At 35.9% G+C, this 26,753-nt stretch overlaps 1 protein-coding gene across 2 annotated transcripts in view; it reads left to right on the top strand.

Annotated features, from left to right (window-relative positions):
• Positions 1 to 26,753, top strand: part of DOCK2 (dedicator of cytokinesis 2) — a 203,938-nt gene that overhangs the window by 128,862 nt on the left and 48,323 nt on the right. For both annotated transcript variants that reach the window (XM_074883294.1, XM_074883292.1), the window contains 3 exons: positions 10,556 to 10,634; positions 23,047 to 23,147; positions 23,235 to 23,293. In XM_074883294.1, coding sequence (XP_074739395.1) covers positions 10,556 to 10,634; positions 23,047 to 23,147; positions 23,235 to 23,293 — 239 coding nt within the window. The remainder of the gene's footprint in view (positions 1 to 10,555; positions 10,635 to 23,046; positions 23,148 to 23,234; positions 23,294 to 26,753) is intronic.

Raw genomic sequence — 26,753 nt, 5'->3', positions numbered from 1 at the left:
AGTATTGTAACAAGTTCAAACAGTTTGTACCGTTTAGTCACTGCTTTAATCATGTATAGTAATAAGATGTGTCCTTGAACAGTTTATTTTTGCTATGAGACTAAAAATGTCCTTGCTGAAATGCAATTTCCCTGTTAATATAAAGTCCCTTTCAGAGGCAAAGTACATTTTATTTACTTACTGTTTTACTTGCTGGGGTATTTGGTATACAGTGTCTCAGTATTCTCAGATTTGTATCTCTTTCCCCTTAAATCCAGGTAACTGTTTCCTAGTTGTCATTCCCAGTCCCTACAAAAGTCAGTGCTTGTAATAGGGCAAATGACATAAGGTTAGTCCTGGGATAATGGAATAAGGCAGATAAAGAGAAGAGGCAGTTGTTTCACTGTGGGTTGTAAATTTACTTCCATGGGGAGTTACACTTCCAGCTGTGGCTGATATGTCTGACTGAGTCATTTAATGCTTTGCTGTCAGTTATAAGCCTAGCAGAGAGTGTCTCTTCCATCTGTAGGTGTTTGAGTCTCATTGTGCCTGATGTAACCCTACTTTTCAATCACTTGCATCTTTCTAGCACCAAATACTACAAGATGCTTATTCTGCACTAACTCTGCATGCTGCTCATTGTTACCCATGTTACGGAATTATCTGCTTACCAAGAATCTAACCACTTAATGATGTGGTGACTGCAGCAGATCATCCGCTCAGCAAGATAGGCTATTGCATATCATGGTCGTGGTACACAATAGATGCCTATTACGTTTTGACTGCAGTCATTTAGTCTTTTATCTAAAATGCAGAGAGAAAGCATGCTGTGAGCCATCCCTTTCCCACTCCCACTGCAGAGTATCTCATCTTTCTTGGTATCGACTGCTAGGATGCTCCTGCTTCTGGAGTATGAGGTCTGCTGAACTAAAAGCAAAGTCTTCAGTGGAGAGAACAACTCGACACAGAAAAACAACTTGTTAGTTTGATGTTTTCAGAAAGTCAGTAAGATAAAGTGTTATTCTTCCAGATACAACTTTTATTGGCATATAGAAATCTTTTAGGTTCATTGCTATGTGGCCTGTTATAAAATATTTTTTGTATGTTCACAGGTATTTTAATTTTAGTGAAAGATCTGGGACTTAAGACAATGAGTAGTGTTTTACACTCTGTAGAACATATGTGCACATGAGTGAAAAAATAATGAAGAGATTACCCACATAAACTGTTTTAAATATGTCACTACAGAATAGACTGACAATACAAATTCAGCATTCATAATTTTCACGAGATGCTGTAAATGCTATTGAGCAATCTTTCTGTGTTCCCCCTTCTTATGAGTAGCTTTGGTCAGTACTTCATATCTTGAGAGATTTTCAGGAAATTAAATGTATACCATTTTCTCATATTTAACATTATTTTGAACAGTTGTTTTCATATTTTTAAACAGGAACATCACAAAATAATCCTGCCGATGTATTATGCATTTGCTGCATAATGATCTTTTTTGGAAGTCATAATCTGCTGATTCAATGCAACTTCGTCTGTATCGATACAGTTTTGTCTGTAAAATAATAAGCTCAAGTGAGCAGCAGTTATACAAGAGGCAGATGCATAGTTGTCTGTACCTGTAATTACAGATCTCTTAACTTCAGAAGAAGCTGGGCTTCCCTAAAAGTAGATAAACTATGTATTATAGACAAAAGGTATTCACTCGCTAAATATTTTCAATAAGAATATCTGAAAAATCAAAAGTACATGTACGATGTTAAAATATAACGCAGGTACAGAGAAGGGATTTCAGATACAGAAAGCTTATTTAATGGGGGGAGAGAAAAAGCAAAGCTCAAATACTACATCTTACCTTTGAAGTTTTATGGTGTGATTATGAGTAAGACAGAACCACTTGAAAAAAAAAACCAAACCAAAACAAACAACAACAAAAAATCCACCACCCAAAGCCCCCAAAAGCCAGCAACATAGCGTTATCCATGCTCTTATACTTTGGTTTCATGTAATTCTCCAATTTTAATCCTTTGACATGTGTAATAATAAAAGTATTTCTAGAAATAGGCCCTGGGAACATGCACAAAAATATATTTACCAAAGTATCACCTTTGAACCATTTTTAGATACATAGAAATGAAGATTAAATGATATGTCCAAATATTACAGTAAGGGTGAGTGTCAACAGGTGAAAACCAAAAATCAGTGGAAGAATGGGGAAGTAGTTTCACAACATCAGTTCAAACTTCCTTCAAAAGTGAAGGCCATGAAAGTTTTTATTACTGTGTGACATCCCGATATAACCATGTTAAGTCATTACATTTATGTATACTAACTGGTTTTCAGCCTTGTATTTTATTCCAGACTTGATCTAGTACAAATGACACCATGTGACTTTCAATTACTGTTTTTTTTAATTCAGAATAGTTCTACTCTGCAAACATTTACATGGAATGCACAAAAAAGGAGAGTAGACTGAAGTGAGAAGATACTCACAAATCCAAGAAAAATTACTGAAAATACCTTTAAAATGAAATTACTTATATCAGAGTCCATTATGACAGCTTTTTGTACACTTAGTTTTCAAGCTATTAAGCTTCTTAAAGCATGCAAACCTCATGAAATTCAGCAAGGCCAAGTGCAAGGTCCTGCCCATGGGTCGGGACAATCCCAAGTACAAATGCAGGCTGGGTGAGGAGTGGATTGAGAGCAGCCCCAAGGAGAAGGACTTGGGGGTAGTAGTGGGTGGAAAACTGACTGTGAGCCAGCAACGTGCTCTCGTAGCCCAGAAAGCCAACCGTGTGCTGGGCTGCATCAAGAGGAGTGTGGCCAGCAGGTCGAGGGAGGGGATTCTCCCCCTCTACTCCACTCTCATGAGACCCCCCCTGCAGTGCTGTGTCCAGCTCTGGGGGCACCAACAGCAGAAGGACACGGACCTGCTTGAGTGGGGCCAGAGGAGGCCACGAGGATGATCAGGGGCTGGAGCACCTCCCCTGTGAGGACAGGCTGAGAGAGTTGGGGGTGTTCAGCCTGGAGGAGAGAAGGCTCCGGGGAAACCTTACAGCGGCCTCCCAGTACTTAAAGGGGCTACAGGAAAGATGGGGAGGGACTCATTATCAGGGGGTGTAGGGATAGGGTGAGGAGTAATGGCTTTAAACTGAAAGAGGGCAGATTTAGATTAGATAGAAGGAAGAAATTCTTTGCTGTGAGGGTGGTGAGGCCCTGGCACAGGTTTCCCAGAGAAGCTGTGGCTGCTCCCTCCCTGGAAGGGTTCAAGGCCAGGTTGGACGGGGCTGTGAGCAACCTGGGCTAGTGGAAGGTGTCCCTGCCCATGGCAGGGGGTTGGAACTAGATGATCTTTAAGGTCCCTTCCAACCCAAACTATTCTGTGATTCCATGCTAAGCATCACATTTTCAAAAGAGTTTGGCATAAATGTATACCTGAGATGCAGTTTTGGAAATGTAGTTTGATTCCTAAATGGGAGATGAGCAGTCTTTAAAAATATGTTTTAGGTAGATGCTGAAGGAAAAGCTACATACAAAGAGACTTTTAACAAAGTCAGGAGATCTCAAATGGAAACTTCGCTTGTATAGCATCAAAGCAATTGCTCATTCTTGTCTTTCTCTAGGTGTTGCTTTTGTATTGCTGTCAAATTAACTCTGATACATTATAGCACATATTATTTTTGTATGCTTGGCATAGCTATTCAAGGTAAATTTTCAAATAATTGTAATAAAGAAAATGAATTGTACATAACAAACAATTTATAATTGAGACAAGAGAAGCTGGATAGCAGTTATTTTTAAGCATTTTTTTCTGACCATGCTATTTGGATAGGCTCTCCAGCCATACATTGAAAAAGAATTTAGGAAAATGACAATTGCTTTATCATTAGAATTCAATATGAACAGTACAAAAAAAATTATTCTTCATTGTATAGCGATAGTGAGTTGACACAAGGGAGAAATATGGTTAAATTATACTACCCTCTTTGCACCACTGGCCATATTTTTCCAGTTACCATGGAAGTGGATTGCTTCCTAAGTGTTGCCATTATTGTTCTCTTAATAACTAGGTTTCACATAGCTACAAGGTTTTTAAATAGTGTTTCCATCTTGCATTGTCCTTCATTTCTAAATCAATGATAGTGTGCCACATTATTAGGAGATAATTTCTGCTGTTTCTTTGTAAAGATTTTTGTTATTATCTTTTCACCCATTTTCTTAGGCTTTCTCCTGCTGCTCTGCTTTGGTCACTGAAATAGTAAATGTGTATTTTTTTAATCTCTCTTGTCACACTGATTGCTTGTCTGATCTCTCTTCTGTGTATTTTATATCTTCCAGGTTTGGTTTATGTTTGCTTATCACTGTTTCAGTCATTGACAATGATCAGCATTTGGGATTGGGTCTGAACCTCTTTGCTAGTCTCCTCTGTATTTAACATGCCTTCTTCTAGCTTTGCACACAAGAAAGAAGAGGAAAGATGACAGAGGCCTTGAAGAGAATCAGTTGACTTCAGCTGCTTTTCCTTTGTGCTTGCTTCATGTTGAAATACCTATCAGTTGTCTTCCGTAAAGCATTTTGAGGATGCTACTACCAAGTCAACATAAATTATGTGGGAGTATTATTTCAGCTCTGCTGTTCCCTACTCCAGATTTCATGTAATCATCATACTGGCAAGACCATGTTTATCAGAACTCAGACAAGATCTTCAAAATAACAGTCAATGCATCACCTAGGCTTTGAATGAATTTCCCTCATATTCCTCATCTGCTCAAGTAGAGGATTCACTGATGAAAGTGCTGATTGATCAGCCTTTGGGAATTACAAAAAAACACCTGCCAAACTGAAGTTAGTGTAACTCCTTCTGACTTTAATTTGTGGACCAAATACTCTGAAGGAAGATCACTTAGGGCTTGTGGGAAGAGGTTCTGAGTTTTAAAAACTGTCCATGTCTTCATTGGTTTACAGACTTGATTTTTAAAAACCATATATTCCAGCATTTTAATGGTTTCTTTCAGTAAGAGCTTTCACAACACAGAAAATAATATTCTTTTAAAGCTTATCTCTATTTTCCTGTGTCTGTTTATCTAGTAGAAGTTTGTACTTGGTTCATTTTTTCCACCTGTCATTACATCAGTGTAATCAAGCTTTAGAAGGCATAGCAAACATGAGTTTGAGTTGATGTTCATAAATACCTAAGTAAATTAATTCAGCTTCAACTCAGTATCTGGATTATTCATCTCAAAGTTGAAGCAGTGAGCTCCCAAATTTTAGAGTCTTGTGAACTTGAAAAGACACTGAAGAGCATCTCTCTGCTGTTGGACCATTGCTTTAAAAGAATTCATGTGCAGGAGTCTGAGGAAAGGTCAATTCATGATTTTGGGAAGGTTTATAATTCTGTACCTGATTTAGGCACCTTTCCCAAAATAATTTTGTGGACCCGTCTGTGTTCTGTGTCTGAAACTAGGTTGAAAAAGTCCAGCTTTTGCAAAGCCACCTAAGAACAGGCAATGCCAATTTAAGGTTTTTTGGGTTTTTTGTTTTGGTTTGTGGGTTGTTTTTTTTTACTATACTCATCTCTTTGTTTTATGCTGCAAGGAGCTGATGCACTAATTCTAACTCATTTGCTAAAAATAACTTGGAGTTCCAGATCTATATTTTAGGTTTATCACCTATTTGCACTTCAAAAGCAAGGACAATGTGCAGACCTATTTTACTGTTAAAACAGAGTCATCATCACCTAAGGAATAGCCTTGAAATCCTACTTTGATTAGCAACATGTTTTTTATGAATATAAAATTGTTTGCTGCATCTCAGCCCCTCTGTTTTATTTTGTTTGAGGGAGAATCAGTTTGAAATCAAATTTTTATCTTAAGATGACATATAAATTTTCAGCTTTATCTGTCATAAATTATCTATATACATGACAGTACTGTTCTATTCTTATTTAGAATGTACATCTAAGTATTTGAAACTAAGTGCAGACAATTCTATTCATTTGGCTTGCTTTTGAGCCAAAATTTGGAAGAAATTTCTCTGACAATACAATAAAGCAAAGTAGAAGCAGCAGGAAATTTAGAAAGGTAAAGGAGATAGCAGCAGTTGAACCGTGACAATTCTGTTGCTGTCCTAAACCAAAATCTTGCCTTTTTATACCCGGATTAAGACCAGAGACTTTGGTCTTTGAAGATCATCCATAAATTTTCAGGCCCAAGAGATTGGTATGAACTGTAGATTAGAAGCATTAATACCCATAAATTCAGGAAATATCATAGAAATTATTGTGGATAAAGGAATTTCAGTAATTTTAGATCACAATTATTTGATGGGAAATTAATTCCACATGAAGTAACTGAGGAAAAGTTATCATAACTAAACACCTGAAAGAATATATTTGTAAACCTGTGGTGATGATTAAAATTAAGGGAAAATGTGACAAGGGGAGAATGTTGAACAGAAAAACCACCTAATGCCATTATCTGTATGAGAAATCAAGATCCTGTCTTTTGGTCAGTCTAGATCAGTCTAAACTTGCAAAGCAAAACTGAGCAGCAATCCCCAAGTTCAGAGAAAAGGTAAGCTCCAATGATCTGTTATAGAAGCAAGGGAAATTAAGTTATATTACACTGTGACAAGATAATGCCTTTCAGTAGTTTTTCTCAATAACTTACTCTGAAGTCAGCACATATTGTGTTTTTCTGAGCTGTTCTGGGACATGCTCTTTTACCATCTCTTTTCTAGCTATGTCTTATCCATTCTATCACTCATAATTGTTAACTGATGTTATAAACATGTAAGTAATGATTACTTCTCCAATCAAATGACTTCAACTCTCTCATCTTGGATCAGTGTTTAGTTCCTAAAGTAGGAATATGCTGTCAGTAATAATAAAAATTATATTTGCTCTTGTTTTCATCAAAATCTCGAAGTGTTTTATAATTATCTTTTTAGCTTCGTACTTGTGGCTAGTTAATTAATACCCTGTTTTGGTGAAAGGGGAAGCTGAGGCATATATAAGTGAAATCATTGAGGTAGGACAGCATGGAATTGGCAGGAGCCAGGAATAGAATTCAAACCTACTGCGTAAGTGACTTCCAGTGACAGAAATAGATACACCCTTTAGGCAAAATACAAATGCATGAAAATATTTGGAACTTGACAGCCTGGAAGTATCGCATGCTTCCTGCAAATATGTCATTCCAGTATATCAGATAAAAATATCTGTGAGAATGAAAGGGATATTCACAAAAGATAGCTTACATATAATTATATTGGATAGAATCCTGTAAATATTTTTAGTATTATCAGTAATTTTTACTGGACAATCAAGTACCTCAGTATTTCTCAGGTATCCTTGGGGCTTTTATGTATGGCTAACATTAAGCCACAAGGTCTTCACAAAAAATTTTAAAATATGACACACAAGAAGTATGTCCATATTATGAAATAGATTTGCACTAATAAATCTCATGTGTGTAAGTTATGATTACTTCTTGCATGATATTTCTGTACTAAAAGCCAACATACCTAAAAGTGTGGGGTTTTTTTAATGTAACAGATTATCAGCACCATACCAGATTCTGCCCAAACAGGATATTTAGGTGACATGTTTCACCATAGGTCCTGGAGTAGTGTGTAAATACACAGAAGTTAGGAAATTTAAAATGTCTCAAAAATGGAGGACACCTCCTTCTACTTCAACAAAAGACTTTCTGAGTGAAGGGAAATGCAACTCTCTGAGCAGCTGGAGCTGAAGAACTTGATTATGTGAGTTGGCAAGAAATATACTTTGTAAATCAAAGGAGAATCTAGAGCAATATAGTTCTACAGAAAAGACATGACGCTGAAAAGGCCTTGACCCAAAACTCCTACCCAGAAGAGTAAATGGGGATGCTGACAGACAGAATAACATGTGGGTGTCTGTGATTCTGCCTAGCTGTGTATTTTTTTTTGTGCTGTCTAAAGTAGACCATTCTTTTTAGAATCCCCCTTTTTTTTGCAGAATCTTGAACTGTGTGTCAAGCATCAGGCAGTTTTGTAGAGATAAATGTACGCATGCGAGTGAAGCATTAGAGAAGAATGTATTTATTTTCTTGTGGGTAGCATGGGGCAGCTTGCAGAGGAAATTGCATTTTCCAGAATAAGAGTTGATCACATAAAAGGCCAAAAAGAATGTACCATAGCCTGTTCAGACCAACATAGTCTAAAATTGCAGTGGATACACAGCGCAATTCTGTGATTGTACAGAGGTTGCTTATGAGAGTGGTGATAACCTGCAAAACCAGTATTGAGCAAAATTGGATTTCTTGAACCTGAGGTGATTTGATGATGCTCAGCATTTTACAGATCAGACCCTTAATTCAGCTGGCCAGATTCAGATTAGCTGAGCTAGTGTTAGAAGATTAGGTCAGACTGTGCCCTAGACCTAGAAGCTCATCTGAATGTGTGGGATGATGCAGTAGAGCAACACAGCACCCTTAGAAGTCCATTACCTTCCAGTGCTACAGTTACTGTAGCAGTTAAAATTGTAGTGTCCCTCTGATCACATTAAAAAAAAGGACTTGGCAGGATGTAACACCATGTATAAATTACTTTATTTCCTTGATCACATTAACATTACAGAGGAGTACTACATGGATGGAAAGAAAATACTCCTTAGGTTTACACAAAGAATTTTTTCCTCATGGAAAATCATAATGGTAATAAAGGATGTCAGTCTAGCCAGTCAAGTTGTTGCCCTAGTGAAGCAGTGTGCTGCTTTGGACTATTGCTTAGTGGTTAAATAGGATTTGTTGTCCTAAGCCTGCCAAAAGCAGAACTTTTGCTTTACCTCACTCATTAAGAAACTGCATTTAGCCCTTGCAAATATTTTTATTTTTGGTGGTGAGGCTAAAATTCATTTCACTGACTATTCTGTTTCTGGTAGTCTCATAAACAGCTGCCTAAGGAACAGTATAACAACAGAACTGGGTAGAGGTAACACTGTCTGCTGTGTTCTCCCAGCCTCCAGTGACCAATGACATTTACTAGTCCTCCCTTCATTTTTGTCTTTGATGTATCTAATCACTTTAAAGCCAGTACAAAATTCAAGCGTTCACAGCATCCTGTAGAAATGAGTTGCATAGCTGAACAAGACTAGTATAAAAACTGTCTGGTTTTGCTTATTTTGAAGGCACATTCTGATTGTGTTCAGTGCTCTCCAATGCTTATATGATAAACGGAACAGTAGGTATCTCATCTCCGTGGTACTTTTGATTTTATAGGTTCTACCATATCCCTCCTCAGTCACATAGTGTCCCCTGACTAAAGAAACCAGGTCTCAGGCACAATCTCTTAAATGGGTTTGATTATTTCTTTGTCACATTTATTTGCTTGTTTTCTTCTCTCTTTTCTTTTTTTGTATTTGTTTATCTTTTTGAGATGCGAGACTAGAACACTACACAGAACCCAACACAAGGATACAGTATTCCTCTGACATTAACATATGCATATTCTGTGGTCTTTTAGTCTTTTGCTAATACTTCTAATTATCGAATTACTGCCTTTTCTGATCCCATTAAACATTAAGATGGTTGGGGTTTTGTGGACCTGTCACAACTATTAGATCTTGATTAGCTAATTGACAGAGTCATTGTATTTGAACAGTTAGGATTGTTTCTTACTTGTCTTCATTTCCTTCAGGTTGCAGTATGTTGGCCCACACAGTGGTTGCCATAGAAATATTTCAACTTAAAAACTTTTAAAAATTTTAGCTATGAAGCAGAGGGAAATGGATCACTTGTTTTCAAAATTGTAAATTGAATGAAACTGAATTATTTAAATAAACTTTATAAATATTTAGAGATACAATCAATTTTTGATTTACAAATTTACTGTGCTGGAAAGTTAGACAAAGAAATTAGCTTTAGAAACATGACTTAATCTTGCTGCATTAATAATGAGCATAAATAGGTCTGCTTTTCAAGCTAGAGGGATAATGTTCACACTCTTCCTCTTGGAAGAAATAACTGTATATTAACTCAGCTTTGAATGTGTTTTTATAATCAACCTGAGGAGGAACATGGGCAGAGGTGTCATCTTCCCCTCACCACCTCTGAGAAAACCAAAAAGCTGCACATAATATCTTTTAATTGGGAAAATGCAGTGGCAGCTTCTAACTAATAATGTAAGTACAGGAACTCTTTCAGCTGTCAAACCCATGAGGAGGCGGCAGTGACACTCATAATGATTTGGGTTTGTCACATAGAAGGTAAAATTGTGTTTGAAAGAATTGCTCTGTGTTTTCTCAAGAATACAATGCAGTGTGCAGCAAAGGAAAAGAACTTGTCTGCATTTTTCAACGGAGATCAAGAAATTTTTTGACAAATGTGTGCTTAAATTTTTTTAATGTCTAACAGACTATAAATAGTATGCTATTGCACAGCATGTCATCTGGTGTGTACATGTACATGTGAACTTTGCTTCTTCTAGTGTGTTCTGTGTTTAAATGGGTTTCCATCAATATCATACGTGGTTGGATTACCAGAGATTACATTCATTTATCTGTATCATTGCTTTTCTTTTTTAGGGTGTTCTTGAGAGCCATCAACAAATTTGCAGACACAATGAACCAGAAATTTCTGGAGAATATGAATTTTGAAGTCCAAGTAAGTATTTAGGCTTTTTAGCTGAGCTGAGGTAGTTATGTGCAGATACGATCATTCTGGTCTGTCAGAGCGCCTTCTGGTACTTTATATCAGTATCAAAATGACTGTTGATTTGAATATGGGAGGATTAGGCCATGTTTGATATGACATGAAAATCGTGCTTTGATTATTTATGATAATGCACCCAAACAGAGAAGTTTTATACTGTGATTCTCTCAGAATTGGCAAGCAGAAAACTTTTTTTTTTTTTTCCTTAACCAGCCAAGTGTATCCAGAAAGGCAATCTCTGGCGTAATGCATGTAACCTTTACAATGTCAATCCTATGTATGTAGGGCAGAAAGAGCTTAACTTTGATTCTTAGAGTATTTAGCACTTAGAATTTATTTTTAATTTTAACTTGTAGTCTTCCTTGACAACTCTATCTTTATTATTTTTCTTTTTTTTTCTTTTAGTAGTTATTTCTGAAATAATTTTAAATTAGGGTTGATTTTTTTAGTTTGCTCAATATCATTCTTTGTAACTTAACTATTTGGTCATGCATTTTACTATGTTTGGATGACTTCAGATAAAACTGAAAATGTTTATAGTTTTCACATTCATGAAATTGTTATTAAATCACATTCATTAAATTGTTATTAAAATGTAAATACAGTTTTAGAATAAGGATTTGCCACTAAATGCTGCCTGATTTATGGTGTGTGATATAGACAGAAAACATTAACAAAAATTATTCTATTTCACTCTTTATATTAACTGTGGTTAAGAGTGAATGTTTTAAGTTCAAAAATGCTTCCTGATTACAAAAACTAATCTGTTCATTAGATAGCTTACTGACCCTAACCATGAAGTTCAGAGAAAGTTCAGGGCTCTGCCTTCTTAATTTTCACAAGGAGTCACAAAGCAAAGATGCGAGGGGTAATGGATGCAATTCCGATTGGACACAAGAGGAAAATTTTTCGCAGTGAGAACAATCAGCCACTGGAATAATTTCCCCAGGGAAGTGGTGGATTCCCCAACTTCGGACACTTTTAAGATTCAGCTGGACAGGGTGCTGGGCCATCTTGTCTAGACCATGCTTTTGCCAAGGAAGGTTGGACCAGATGATCCTTGAGGTCCCTTCCAACCTGATATTCTATGATCACTTGATTTCTTGGGGTTTATATTTTATGGTTAATCTTGCAACTTGCAGTCTGTTTCAAGTGATTCTTCTGTATTGCATGTGAATGTTAGGCTTACTGTGCTAAAAACTCTTTGGGTATTGGTGTCTCAGTCCTTTGACATTCAGTAACTTAGCCACAAATAGCTAGAGAGCAGTCATGTAACTGGTTCCACAGGAAGAGTTTAAAAGACAATAGTAAAAAGAAAGGTAAAACAGTCAGTTCATACTTGGTTACAATAGTCTTCAGATATGAAGTGTAGAGCTTATTCCTCATTTAGTTCATTACCAATTTTGTACCTTCAAAGGATGTGACTTTACAAATATGAATATGTATAGTGTTAGTTAAGATTTTTGAATCATAGAGAAAGATGTTTCTTCTGACAAACTTAACGGGTTTTTTTAGTAAATATCCCTGCTGGAAACTCTCAAATCCTTGACATATTTATGATATAATCTATTTCAGGCTATATCAATTTATTAACAACCAATTTGTAACCTGTCATTTCTATAACACTTGATCATTTTTACTGCACATTGCGTCAGTGATTTTTAAAAGCAAATAAAATAGGTCTGGTGGACATTAGTATGTGCAGACTACCAAAAACATGCAGACTACTATAAACACTGTGTATTTCAAAATTTTATTAAGGTGTACACTGCCTCTTTCAGATGTTAAAGCAGCAGTCTACACCTGAACTTTCATTTCAGATAAGTTTCCTGTGGCAATTCTGTGTATTCCAGAATGTTATCAAACAACCAGGGACGTTGTAGTTCAACACTGAACCTTGTAGTTCAAGGGAATGTGTTAATGCTTGCTCTTTTATTCATGACTTGTCAAATATCTGAAGGCTTTGAGTAAGCTAAACAACGTTATAGTAAATAAGTAGTGCCATCTAAAGAATTGTAGTACCCTTATAGTTTTCACTGGGAACTTCAAAGTACAAGTACCTTTTCTTCAGTGGATAAAAGCTCTGCAAACTTTCTAACAATACCCTAAATATACCTATTTTAAAAGCTGCTACTGGACTAAACAAGGTCTGGATAGTGCAAAGCATATTGTCTCACGTTCTTAATTAAAAATTAAAATTTTATTTCACACTATTATCTATATTCAGATGATTGTTAGCTGAAGATTTTCATGTTTTAAAGGTTCTTTTCCAGTTTTTCATATTTACATTTTTTTAAAAACTTCATAAATCAGTGTCCTGCACTATTCAGACTGTGAAAACTTGAATATAGAGAAGCACTTAAAACTAAAAATGTTATTGATCAAAATGATAAACTTGAGAGGTCCTTTAGTGCACCTTTTTAATGTTCTGAGGACCAACTTTATCCAAATAATTTTGAACAAGAATTTTGCCTAACTATTCTAGAGCCTTTTATGCTAAGAGTAGACTGTGTCTTTCCTAACATTCAATATTATCCTTAAAGTTACAAAACTTTCTTAAAATGCTCTGAAGTATTGGGCATAATGGACAGGAACAAAGAGTGGAAGTAGTAAGGCGTGGAAAGAGGGATAACTTCAACTAATTTTTCTAGTAAAAAATTTTGGAGGTCATAGCTTAAATCTTCCTACTCTGCAGTATAAATCCACTTCTCTTTGTCCTGCCCTTTCTGGCTGTGAAAAGTTTGCTCTCAGAGGAGTCATTTTTCCTGTAGATTGCACTTGAATTGTTCTCCAGTAGTTTGAATACTGAAGTAATTTGCTATAGTCCAAGAAAGTTTTTCTGCATCATTAGAAAACGAGCAAATAACAAAAATGAGAGAGACGGTATATTTTTTTATATCAATATATCTTGGCTGTAAGCAAACATGAGCAGTGGTTAACTCAAAGTAAATCAGAAATCTCTGTACTTTATGAAATAGTTCACTTTATAGCTACTGCGTAGCTATATTTCTGTTTTTATTTGAATGCATATAGAAAAATTATGAATTGGGACAAAAAAAATATGCTTTTGCTATTTTGATGTGGGAGAAAATTTGGAAGTAGCATAACTTTCAGCTCTGTTAGGTGCTACAGCCTGCTAACCACATGGCCTGTTGCCCTATGGAGCAAGGGCAGCCCACCATGCACTCCTAACCTCGTGGGCGTTTTGGTCAGACCCCTGAGTCTACCACAGGAGGAACAGAGTATGCAGGAAAAAGAGCCTGCGTAAGTTCCCTTATGACTATAATCAGTGGCCAGACACTGATTACAGGAAATCTAGGATATGCTTCCTAAAACTAGAATTGAGGCAATCTCATACCATGGAGTGCAACTTAGCCTCAATTCTTTACGTTGGGCTCTTTTATCAAATTCCACAAAGAAAAATGTGATCTTGAAACGTGCTTCTGCTATTGCTGAACCTGACAGAGATTTTAGTGAGCTTGTTTGATGTGTTTTACAAATAATGTCCAGCTGTTTCCCTTGATATGAATTAAGTAATAGGAGTTGTGCATCTAAATTTAATCTAATAAGTGGCTACTACAGATTTAAAAACTTAAGTAAATTACTGCATATACAGTTTCTGTGAAACAAATGGATTTTCATTCAAAAAACAAAACAAAACAAACAAAGCCCAGAACAAGAACTGTTTGTTCAAGGGTCAGTGATTTAGTATGCAGCAGCCTTCAGGCAATCTACTCTCGTGTTAGGGTTGTGTGCTGTTGATTTCTGGTTTCAGAGAAAAAGGGATGAGTAAAGTTCAGCTTACTACTGAGCATATGCATCAAGAACAATGTCTCAAGATTTTGGAAGCTAAAACAGAGGCAACTATTTTAATATTCCTGGTTAAGGATAATTTAAACTGTAGAAATACAATATATTGGGATAGGGAAAATAGAGGTGCATATCAGTGCATATCAGTGAAGATTTTTAAAAAAAAGTTACATCTTTAGATTCTTTGTAAACAAGTGAATGATTTATACTGTTTGTATGATGGTGTTTTCGAATCTAATTATTAACAAATAGTTGAAGAAAATAGTTTTTAAAAAAAACTATTTAAAACACAGTGAAGTACATGTGAGGATTTTTCACTTGTCTGAGTGATTACATGACAATATATAGCAGGCAACCAAACAAAACAAGTAGACTGTGAAGTAATTGAGCAACTGGAAAAGGGTATTTTAAATCTAGACAAAAGCAATGAAGACATTTTTGCTACTCTGTTGAAGCTTGTTAAATGGAGGAAAAAAGGTTCCTGGCCTTTTTTCTTGTTTCCAAAGTAAAATTGCTTTTTTTGCTCATTATGTGATTCAGGCAGAAAGGAAAGAAGTGGCATCATTTAGGACCTGTGAAAGGATGTGGTATATCTGATGAACAGTGGTTACAACCCTTAAGTTTAAAACTATGCATAAACTTAAAGCCGTAGTGCTGAAGCTGTTATATACTTGAGAGACAAGCACCAAAATTATGCACAGCAAAGCAGTGATGTGCTGTTAAATTTTCTGCCTTAGTATGTAATAAGTTTGGTTCACTGAGTCCATTTATGTGGAGAGCATTTTTTAAAATTCCAGTGCGTTGGCACTGAGATTGTGATTGCAGCGGTCAGGCAGGAAGTGCCAGAACTGCTGTTTGGGTTGAGAATCATTATTCTTAGAGGTAATTAAATAGTCATCTGATGCCTGAGATTATATGCCTGCTGCTTGAGGGGCTTTTTTTGAGTTTTGCATGCAGAGTTTATACACGGGATGTATTCAGATTTATGTCAGTCACTCTTAGAAAACAAGCTACAATTAGAGATTGCATACAGCAGGTATTCTCCAGTGTCAAAATCTAGAACAATAAAGAAGGGACTAGCTAAAAGGCACTTGTTATAGAATATTTACTATTGTGCTGATAAAACAACATTGTAAGCTCCAGAGCAAACAATTTTACAGGAGAGAAGGGAGTGAATTTTCATTGTTTGACCAAAAATAAACCATGGAATTAGAATGAACAAGGGCTCACAATGTTCATGGTACCTTAAGCTTGTGAATGCATACAGTACAAACAGGGAAAGAATCTTGCATAATACATCAATGTGCGTTCTTCAGTACTGAAGGTAAACTGGAACATGAAGATTTAATATACAGAATCTGGAGTTTCAGTAGGAATTATTGGAATAAGTAAAAAACTTCAATATTTAGCTGTTTATATTCTATTCCTGTCTCTGTATTTGAAATATGTTATTGACTTGTGTTTGTGGTAGCTATAAACACAATTGTGTATTGAAACAGATTATCTAGAAAGGCTAGGAAATATTTCTCACTTAAAGATTCTAAAGAATGGATTCAGCAGACATCTGTCTGAAGCAGTTTAGCAGATCTTGCCTTGGGATATGGAGCTGTATTAGCTGACCTCTCAGGTTTCCTTCCAGATAGATGTTCTATGTTTACAACTAGAAAAAGTTCACTGAAGTGTAAATCGTGTCACTGAAGGTTTGCAGCTATGGAAAGTATAATAGCTTAACAATCTTTATTCAGAATGAACATGTTAAGATAATGTAAAGTGATATATCGGTGGTATACAAGAATAATACAAAAAATAAGTTAGGAAAGCAGATCTGAGGTTAGACTTTTTTCTGAAGACCATAACAATGTATCTTAATGGTGGTTAGTTTTTTCTTTGAATTCTTTGTTGTATTTTGTGTCAGTAAAAAGCCCTATCTGTGTGATTTTAAATTGTTTAGATTTTCTCTTTTTCCTCTTATTTTTTTAGTGTTTGATCTCAGTGTTATACTTACATTTAGTATTCATAAGGATTCTCTTAAGTGTTTGCAGAGCTGTCTCATCAGCCAGCCAGTATCCACACTACTTGCAACGTATTGGTGCTCACTAGTCAGGATCATGTTACGTATTGTAAGGGGATTTGTGTTGTGGGCTGGCTTTGGTGTTTGGGTTTTTTGCGGGGCATGGTGGGGTGGTGTATGGTAGGGCTAGCTCTTTTTCATTACCGACTTCTACTCGTGAAGATAATTTTGCTTTGGAAATACAACATTGCAGGTGATTTCAGATGTGTTCAACATACAATTTTAAGAGATTACAGTGTTGGCATTTTGTTGTTTTGTGTCAGGTAACAATTTTTTAAGGATTTTCCAATTTCAAGTGCAGACACCAGACAACCTGTCCAGATCACTGCTTTGCAGCTGGGCTTTTGCAGGATAGCAGAACCGAGTCCTCATAATAATGTGTAAATTTTCGGTTTTAGGATGTATGAGTTGAGATGGGTTCTGCAGAAGAGACTTAACAAACAAACAAAAATATTAAAAATCGTAAAATATATTTTTGAAAAAATGTTCCCTGAAGGTCACCTGGTTTCCTGTGTTTAATTATAACGAAAACTTAGTGTGGTTCTGTACTTATGCAATATATACATTCATGGTATCCTCAATAAATGTCTGAGAAGTATATTTTGTATGTGGTAAATTGGACAATTCTGGGAATTTTCAGTACACTTGTCTTTTACTTTTTGTGATAATTGTGCCATCTTGTTCAATCAAAAAATGCTAGTTTCGTTTGACTGAAAACTTCTGTGTTTCAAGACAAAATATTATATGCATACTTCAAGGGTAGCCCCCAGGGCGTTGAATAAGAGTGAATAATCAGGGAATAACATGGCTTTCCAAAGAAAAAGTGTCTTTGTACACCTGTTTCTATTTTATACCGAAGAACATCCAGCTAGTTGATTTGCCATTTATTTGATTCACAAGGATTTTTAAGGAAGCAAATATTGGACAGTAGTTAATTTTGAAGCCGAATACTCTCTGTCCATATAGATATAGGCATGTTGGTATGAAATAAAAATTAAATTCAAAGGTGAATTAATATTTTCTTTGTTGGTGTATAGAAATACAATGGTTAAATGACCTTTCTATTTGCCAGACTTCTTAGTTGTCAGCACTTTCCTTATTTTTATGAAAGCAGAACTAGGAAAGGAGATTTTATTACTTTTCTTTGTGCCAGCAGAAATCCCTTTTTCAACTTCCAAGTCAAGTTTTTTTTCCTCTTAATTTTATTTAATTTGAATGAACTGTAAACCAGTCTTCCATCAACAGAAGAATGAAGATAACAATGCTGAATGCTTCACTTCAAAATTTCAGTTAAATTTTCCTATGTGCACATTTACCTTCATAGAACCTATTTAGACATCATATGACATTTTTTTGTTTCTGTTAATAGCTGATGTCATTAGCTAGGTGTTACTTTTGTCTGGGAGAACAGAGTATTTTCATTCTGTTGACACTGTCAACTCATGGCTCCATCACTTGGTTTTAGAAGTCTTGCTCTGCATGGTAAGTATTTCCATTCAGCAGCTGAACACAACAGCACTGCAATGCAGTCAGCACCTATTTCCACCCTTAATGGCACTCAATTCATCGAAATGACTTTTTTGTGCAAAGTTCCTTTTATAATGTTTCTGATTGGAGATGGCAGCTTCTGACATATTAGGGACAGGGAAGAGCGAACAAATAGAAACCATTTTGTTGTGGTCAGGCATAGCTATCACAGAGTTTCTATTTTGGAAAACACAGTGCTATTGATTCCTGTTCCTTCCTGCCCTTCCTCTCTGATAGCAGTATTTTTACAGGGCATTAGAAAGGATTATATTTGTGAATCCGTACTGTTATAGCAATTATAATTCTGTATTCATCATCTATATTCATGCCACAGAATTTTACTATAAAAGGCATAGTCCACATTCCATTATAACATCAGTTTGACTTAAAAGAAAATGCTTATTCTTCATGTTCTTCCTATCTTGCGTGCACTAGGCACTATTAATAACTCAGCAGTAATGAAATGTATTTTACCATCACAAACAGAATTGCACAACTTATTTTTTATTTTTAAATCTTTGGTTAGAAACCCCAAAATCAAAAGCTTCACTGAGTTACAAATATACAAGGAAAAATATGCACTATATTGTGCAAAAATATATGTGTGATAGTGATAGACATTGTAGAAAACCCTAGGAGATGGCTGATGCAGAAGTTACTAGATAATGCAACCTTTAGAAAATTTAGCTAGCTGTATTAACTATACTAGTGATATTAGAAGTGTTATGTTTTTATATATTATATTTTGTATTGTGCTTTTGAAAATTATCAACCTTCAAAGTTTAAAGTTCATCTTTGATGCTTCTACCAACATATAGCTGGGTCTTCCTAGAGTGACCTATGGTAAATAATTGATTTGTTTGATCTTCATGTGCAAATTTCTTTGGACTTCTTGCTCATAATGGAAAGAAATACGCAGGGTATAAATTCTGGAAAAATTTGCATATGTGAAACTAATTTTTACTGGATTTGGCAGTGCCTTGTTTCAGAGGTTTGAGGTGTTTTCCAACATAGGAACGATAGATGTCTGGAGTAGAAACTATGTGCAAGTATTTTTCTTAAGTTGCATCATTAAGTGAGAAGGATATGACAAAAACAAGGAGAGACTGGGATTATGACATGAAAATCTTTAAAGACTAAAAACGAATGAAACAAACTTTTGTTGCTTTATATAATGTGCTATGTTTCTTCAAAGCTTGTGTAAACTTATTTTCATTAACTTGGAAATTTTAAACCTTTGTTCTGTCCTTCTGAATTACATAACTAATGCAAAAAAATTTTTGGCAGAGGCCCCAAAAAATTTTCATAGTTCTTTGCTTTGAGATGCTTAATACTCACCTGAAAGAAAACATTCACCTGTCATGAACCAGTCTACAAACCATAGGAATAAGCCCTAAATATTGTGCTTGTAAACTCTAGAATTTATGAATGAGTTGTAACTCTGAAAATTTTATTTGCTAAGACTCCACTTAAGCAAAATGTAATGCTTACTTTATGTAATTTTTAATGTTTATCAGTTGGTGATTTATTCTGAGTTTTAGCCTTCATGTTCTGCTTATGCTTCTGTATTTTTCTAGTGTGATATTCTGAAAGACAATGCATAATAATTTTCATGGATGTTGGTTCAGAATTTTAAGACTGCATGATGCAGCCATGTGTGCTGTCTGTGACTGAATTTCAGTATCTATGGTTGATCCAATTAAGCAATTTATTTAAAACACAAGTTGCCCTTCATTTCTTTAAAATTGTCCTGAAAAGTCTCACAAAAATAGTAAAAAAAGGTGTTTCTTTAGAATTATTTAGTTTTAAGTGATGAAGAAATTTTTCCAGTGTGAGAAAATTACTGCAGTAAAATCACCACATACTGAGAATGTCATATATCCTGAAATCAGTGGATCATTTCTTAAAAATGTTATTCAGAGGTTCAAAAAGGTTATTTCTAGCTAACTTAGTTCAAAAGATGTGGTAACTATGTGTAATTTGCAATGATGTGTACATGCAGAAAGTTTATAAATGCCATTTTTCTACGAAATCAAAGTAATGAACCCAGTATCTATCTGAAATGTGTCATATTTGCTGGTCTCAAGTGGCTGAGCTTCTTTTCACCATAATACTTCAAGAAAAATATGTAAACAAAACTGTCGTCTTGTTTGTTTTATGAAATGTAGAGTACCTTTAGTATCTGCTACAATTTATCAGAAATTCAGAAGTCTTCCAAAGGCTTCATGTTTCTCCTACATTATCAAAAAGAATTGAGCAAAAATGTCTAGAGAAAACAGTGGCTAAAAGGTAGGCATTAGTGCAGAAGAGCCATTGGTTTCAGAGGTGTGTATGAAGGATGAGGCAGCAGTATTTACTTTGGTAGTTATCCTGGAAAATCATCCAGATCTACTCTTTGTGAGATGGCTAAAAATTTCTTACTAAATTACTTCTGCATTTTCCAATACGGTACCTGTCACATTTTCTAGGGGGATGGCACCTTGTGTTTTCTGAAAAAAAAAAATGAACAGAGAGATCCTCTTCTTTTAAGTTCCCTATAGCCGTTAGAAGGGGTAGTGGCAGATCTGAAACCCCCGCAGCACGTGTGGTTAACACCATGCTCAGGCAGTTCAGCTGCTGTGTTTTGAAGTGTTACAACACACTAAGACAGCCTGTGCTGTTACTGTCAGGTGCTGCATCTCAGTAAGAGTTTGCAATGAATTGCTAACTAATTACAGGGGAGGGTCACTTCTGCACTCTAGCTTTGTTTCCCAGTACTCTGTCCCTAGCTGACAGCTCAGCACTGGAGTTCATGTCAACGAGCAGCAAAGCATGAATCCCACACAAATCAGAGCATGAGAGCTCTGGTCTTCTCCTGTCACTGTGCTACTTCACTTCAGCCCTACCACATGCTAGATAACCAGATGTTCAAATGCAAGACATCTCAGAATGTTACTGTGGGCTTAATAGCAAACAAAACAGGTCTCATAAGCATATTTTTTTGCTTTTTAAAGATATGCTTCTATCAGCTTTTGCCATTTTTTACTTTTGTGAGACTACTTTGCCTCACATGGTACTTAAAAGCTTCCAAGTCCTTAACTAGAATATACTATTGAAATGCAAAAAATCGTATTTTTTCAGCCATCATAGGGAACTCTGAGGGTGAAAGGAAACATATTTTATAAAGAAGGATACTGAGTCTTTGCGGTGCGTCTCTAACAAAGGTGGCATTGAACTTGGAGCTATTAAGTGAATAAATAGACCATTAACTGTAGTAATAAGGTTTCATTTTTATCCTCATAATCTAGAATGATTTGAGAAATTTTCCATTTTACCGGTGTAATTGACATATGCAAAGTATATTCCCTATACATCAATAAGTGCAGCTTCTTAAGGGACTGAAAACTGTTAAATTGGTCAAATTGATCTTTTAAAATCTCCGATAAGGGGGGAAAACCGGCCTTTCAGGGCATAAATAATATTTGTCCTGAGGAAAAAGGCTCTGAATTAGTATGTACTATTAGTATACTGTCAAAAATTAGATACGAACATAATTTAAATTTTTGTGTTAAGGTGAAAAAAAAAAAAGCTGCTGCCTTACTAGTGCTCATATTCAAATGTAGTTTTTAAGGCGGCTGTGATTGATTTGGGTGAATTGAGAGCATCTTTGAATGGTGTAATATGTAACAGATTAATGATTGTCTCCAGTGAAATGCTACTTGAGTCTGTGTATCTGCACCACAGATAACTATGCGCTCTGGACTGTAAATACTTAAAGACAGAAACAGCCCTCCTAAGGGCTTTTAAATAAGCATGTCTGCTAAGGAGAGCTTTAGTTGGGCCTCAAAGGGAGGAATAAATTAAATGCAGGATCTTCTTCACTTTATAGAGGACGTTTGAGAATTTTATTTATTATAGGAAATGCCTGTATTTTTGTGTGTGGTTTTGTGTGTTGGTATCTTTTATTCCTGGTTATTTGTGCACAAGAGAGTTTTGCAGGTTATAAAGGACAGAGGTCACTTAAGATTTTGATGAAACATTGTATTTCTAGGCTATTTAGTGTGGGTTCCCAACTCAGGGTTGTATTTCAGCATACAAAATTACGAGCTCTATAATAATGCTACATGTTTTGTTTCTGTCATTTAAATTACCACTGAATACATTTACCATTGCCTTTCTACTGTCTCACTGATACCTGTGCCGTATATTTTTAGATGCAACTATGTTTTTAAAAGACGTGTCTAAAGCCATTGCTGAGCATTTAAAAGCTTCTGAAAATAGTATTTACTTCCTTGAATTTGTGTTTCCTAGTGAAGTTCCTTTTTTCTGTTTCCATCTGTAGCATGTGAGAGAAGTATTTCATTTTGACTGGCTAGAGAACAAGTAATTTGCTTTCAGAAACGAAGGGTTGGGCACTGGTAATATAAGGGGTTTTCTTCTTGTTCAAGTACATGACTCAGTACTATTAGTAGTTATTTAGGGATGTATTTTGTCCTTGTTTCATGTAGAGGGCTCTTAACAAAATATATTGGAATTTCACACAAATCATTGTTGAATTAGAATCTGAAGAGAAGACAGTAGATGCCTTTTGAAGTAGTTCTCAAAACCAGTGTAATTACATTGGATGCCTTTAGCTCCAAGTTGTTAAGTTTCACTGGCATGTAATGTATTTCACTAGTCCTGCTATGGTTCATGGTTTAATGTTGTTAGCGAATGAATCTCATATGAATCTTTTTTTAGCAATATTTATTCAGCTGCTGTGTTATTAAGAGCAAATGTGTAGTAGCGGTTATTAAAATTCAGCCTTCTTGCTTTTCTGCTAATTGCATAATACTAATGATGTACATCTTTGCATAATATAAAAATCTCATATTACTTGCATCATTTGGTTTCATAAATTATTCAGCATTATGCATAGTTTAATAATATTCCTGCTTTTCTCAAAACTATTATAATTTCCTTATATTCAATTTACAGCTATGGAACAACTATTTTCATTTGGCTGTGGCTTTTATTACCCAAGATTCACTACAACTAGAAAACTTTTCCCATGCAAAATACAACAAAATCCAGAACAAGTAAGTAAAAAATGTGTATTTTAGCTTAAGTCTTAAATTTTGTAGTAAAATGGTGATAAGGATAAAAAAACCTTTTTTTTTTTCTAGATATGGAGATATGAGGCGTTTAATTGGCTTTGCTATCCGTGACATGTGGTACAAACTTGGTGAGTAGACAAATGAACTTAATTGCAACTGAATCCATAGCATATTACTTGTTTCATTGAAAAATATCTGACATCAAGTGCTTTTGTAAATATTTCTGCTATTTGAACTTAAAATATGTTTTCACTCCTGTGATTAAGCTTGGAACTGACATGAGATACTGTTTGACTACTGCCTATTTTTTATTTCTGAGATAACTCACAACCTTCTCAGAATTCAAAGATGGCTCAAATCAGAAGATTTCAGAAACCTTATCTTGCTGAAATTAAGAGCCAGATAAATATTCCCTGAGAAGGTTACTGTTGAGCCTGAATCTACAGTTCCAGGAATTAGTAGGCTCAAATTTGGAATATGTTTGGATTAAAATTCCAAAATGTTTTTACATTTGTTGTACAGCCATGTTCTGCTACTGCTCCTTTGAAAGTTGATAATAAAGGGAACAACAACATATTCTTCTATGAAAATACATATTATAGAGATTTTTCAAAACACACAGTGAAGACAGTTATGATGGTACCTATGGTTATATTTAGAAATGCAAGTTGAATGCCAAATTTCAGACAGTTAATCATGAAAAGACTAGATTTCACCAGTTTATTAACAGAGAGAAGACAGAAAAAAAGGCTTTACAACCATTCTGTCTGAGATCTCTTGACCACAAGGTGATTCTGGTCTTTTGTTCCTATGTGCCACTTGAGTGAAGTGCTGAGCATAAGGTAATAGCATTTTTCCCTTTTTCCTGAGGTCCTCATTGTTCTGACTCTAAAATACATCCAGGAAAACTTGTGTAATCTCTGTGTATCAGAAGTTTATGTTTTAAGAATGGTGTGGAATCTTCTCAGTGCCTGCAATAAAATAAAATTTTTTGCATGCTACTAAAATCTTAGCCAAAATATACCCATACTATCCAAAATCCAAAGATGCTTGAATAAAACTTAAATAAAAAGGGTAATCTCCATGAATACAAGCAAGATTTAAAGTGATTGGCTGGGAATGAATGGTAGGCAGAATTTATTCTGAACTAAGTACCAAGTAGTCATGACAAGAATATGAAGAATGTTAAGATATTCATAACTACTCAGTTTATTGATCTCAGGGAACTGCTAGGCAAACTAGCTGTACAGATGAACCAAGTTTTTACATTGCATTCATTCTGTATGTGAGATGATCTGTTTAAATGTGAGATTTTCTGTTTAATTTCTGTTTAAATATTTAGGCAACATTTTAAAAAGTTTTTAGTTCAGTTAGACTTTGCAGAAAAGTTCCTGTTCATAGAAGGATATTATTTTCTTTCTGTGGGCTGATGAAGTCTCTGGTTTATGATTTGCACCAAATAGGCAGTAACCCAATAGTTAAGCTATTTTGTAAAATATTGAAGATTTTTTTTGTGATTGATTTTGAAGATAAACTTGAGCCTTAGCTTCTCTGAGGTGGGGAAGGAAAGATCCATCTTCCTTTTCTCTTCCAATGAATGTTTCGTTATTTATGCAAAAATTACAGCAAGGTTGTCAAGATATATTGAGGAGAAAAAAAAGTCTTTTGAGGCCCTATTACGTTAAAGAGTAAAAAATTATTGAGAAATTAATATCAGAATGGAATGTGGGCTAGTGTCAGTGTTATCGCTGAAGGACTGCTCTTTGATTTTGAGCATGGAATAAGCATACAGCTTATTCCATACAAAAATCAACATACAGAATTAACATGGATAGCATGTTGTATGCTTTTCTCCTCTGTACAATCTACTGTTTTTCTTATAAATACAATGTAGTTAAGCACACATCCCTGTCTCCCTGATACACCATATTTATTTCAAAGAAACATTTCAGAATGGGGACATTTTCTTCCCTTGGTGGGGTATCAATGCAAAAGTAATTCCCTGTAAGTAAGAGGCAAAAGTAATTCCCTGTTTCTCCTTTTAGTGTGTTCACATTCTGGTAGTTACCTTTCCTCTCACCCTTGTGTTGGTCAAGTAAGTTTTGCGGTGTTTGAACCTCTGACACGGCAGTGTTGCAAGGTAAAATAAGCCATGGAGAGGCCATAATATTACCCTGTGTAATATTACACAAGGAAGCCAACAATGATTTTCAAAATGCACTGAAAGGGATTGTTTCTTATTAATTGAACTTATGTAGAATATTTATTTTATCTTGGAAAATTTTTGCAAAGTTCTTCTCTTAGGACATGTGAAATTTCTTTGTGATCTCTATTAAACTTTCTAGTTCTAGGTATACCAGTGTATCCATGCTTGCCTGGAGATTTTAAATGGCATGTACTCCTGGTGATATATATCCTTTTCAATCTTCCTTTTCTTAAATTTTTTCTTTTAGTATTTTTAGTAGAGATTTTTTTTTAATGCATCAGTATAATCTGATGTATCAAAAAGATGTAGTCAAGATTTTAAAGGATTTGATACTTTTGCGGATTAATTGGTGAACTCTCAAACCCGTTTTTAGCATAGTCATTAATTTTCTAGTTTAACACCACTGTCATCCTTTTCAGTACTGGTAGGTGTAAATTTGAAAATACTCATTTACAAATGAACTCTTGATTCTAGAACGCATTAACATCTGTTTCTTAAAATGAACTTTCAAGTTTTCATTTTGCTACAAAGTACAACAAATCTTGTATAAACTCTATTCCACTTGTGTGTAATTGGGATTTGCTGTTTGCATCCTACTCAGGCTGAATCATAGAATCACAGAATGGTTTGGGTTGGAAGGGACCTTAAAGATCATCTAGTTCCAGGCCCCTGCCATGGGCAGGGACACCTTCCACTAGCCCAGGTTGCTCACAGCCCCGTCCAACCTGGCCTTGAACCCTTCCAGGGAGGGGGCAGCCACAGCTTCTCTGGGCAACCTGTGCCAGGGCCTCACCACCCTCACAGCAAAGAATTTCTTCCTTCTATCTAATCTAAATATGCCCTCTTTCAGTTTAAAACCCCCAGCTTTCCTGTAGCCCCTTTAAGTACTGGGAAGCTGCTCTAAGGCCTCCCCGGAGCCTTCTCTTCTCCAGGCTGAACACCCCCAACTCTCTCAGCCTGTCCTCACAGGGGAGGTGCTCCAGCCCCTGATCATCCTCGTGGCCTCCTCTGGCCCCGCTCAAGCAGGTCCGTGTCCTTCTGCTGTTGGTGCCCCCAGAGCTGGACACAGCACTGCAGGGGGGTCTGACAAGAGCAGAGTAGAGGGGGAGGATCCCCTCCCTCACCCTGCTGGCCACACTTCTGATGCAGCCCAGCACACAGTTGGCTTTCTGGGCTGCAAGTGCACGTTGCTGGCTCACAGTCAGTTTTCCATCCACTACTACCCCCAAGTCCTTCTCCTTGGGGCTGCTCTCAATCCATTCCTCGCCCAGCCTGGATTTGTACTTGGGATTGCCCCGACCCATGGGCAGGACCTTGTACTTGGCCTTGATGAACTTCATGAGGTTTGCATGTCCCACCTCCCCAGCCTGTCCAGGTCCCTC

The sequence above is a fragment of the Strix uralensis genome, chromosome 14, assembly GCF_047716275.1.
Source record: "Strix uralensis isolate ZFMK-TIS-50842 chromosome 14, bStrUra1, whole genome shotgun sequence".
Lineage (NCBI taxonomy): Eukaryota > Metazoa > Chordata > Aves > Strigiformes > Strigidae > Strix > Strix uralensis.
The sequence above is the reverse complement of the archived record's forward strand: the minus strand, read 5'-3'. Positions and strand labels throughout refer to the sequence as shown.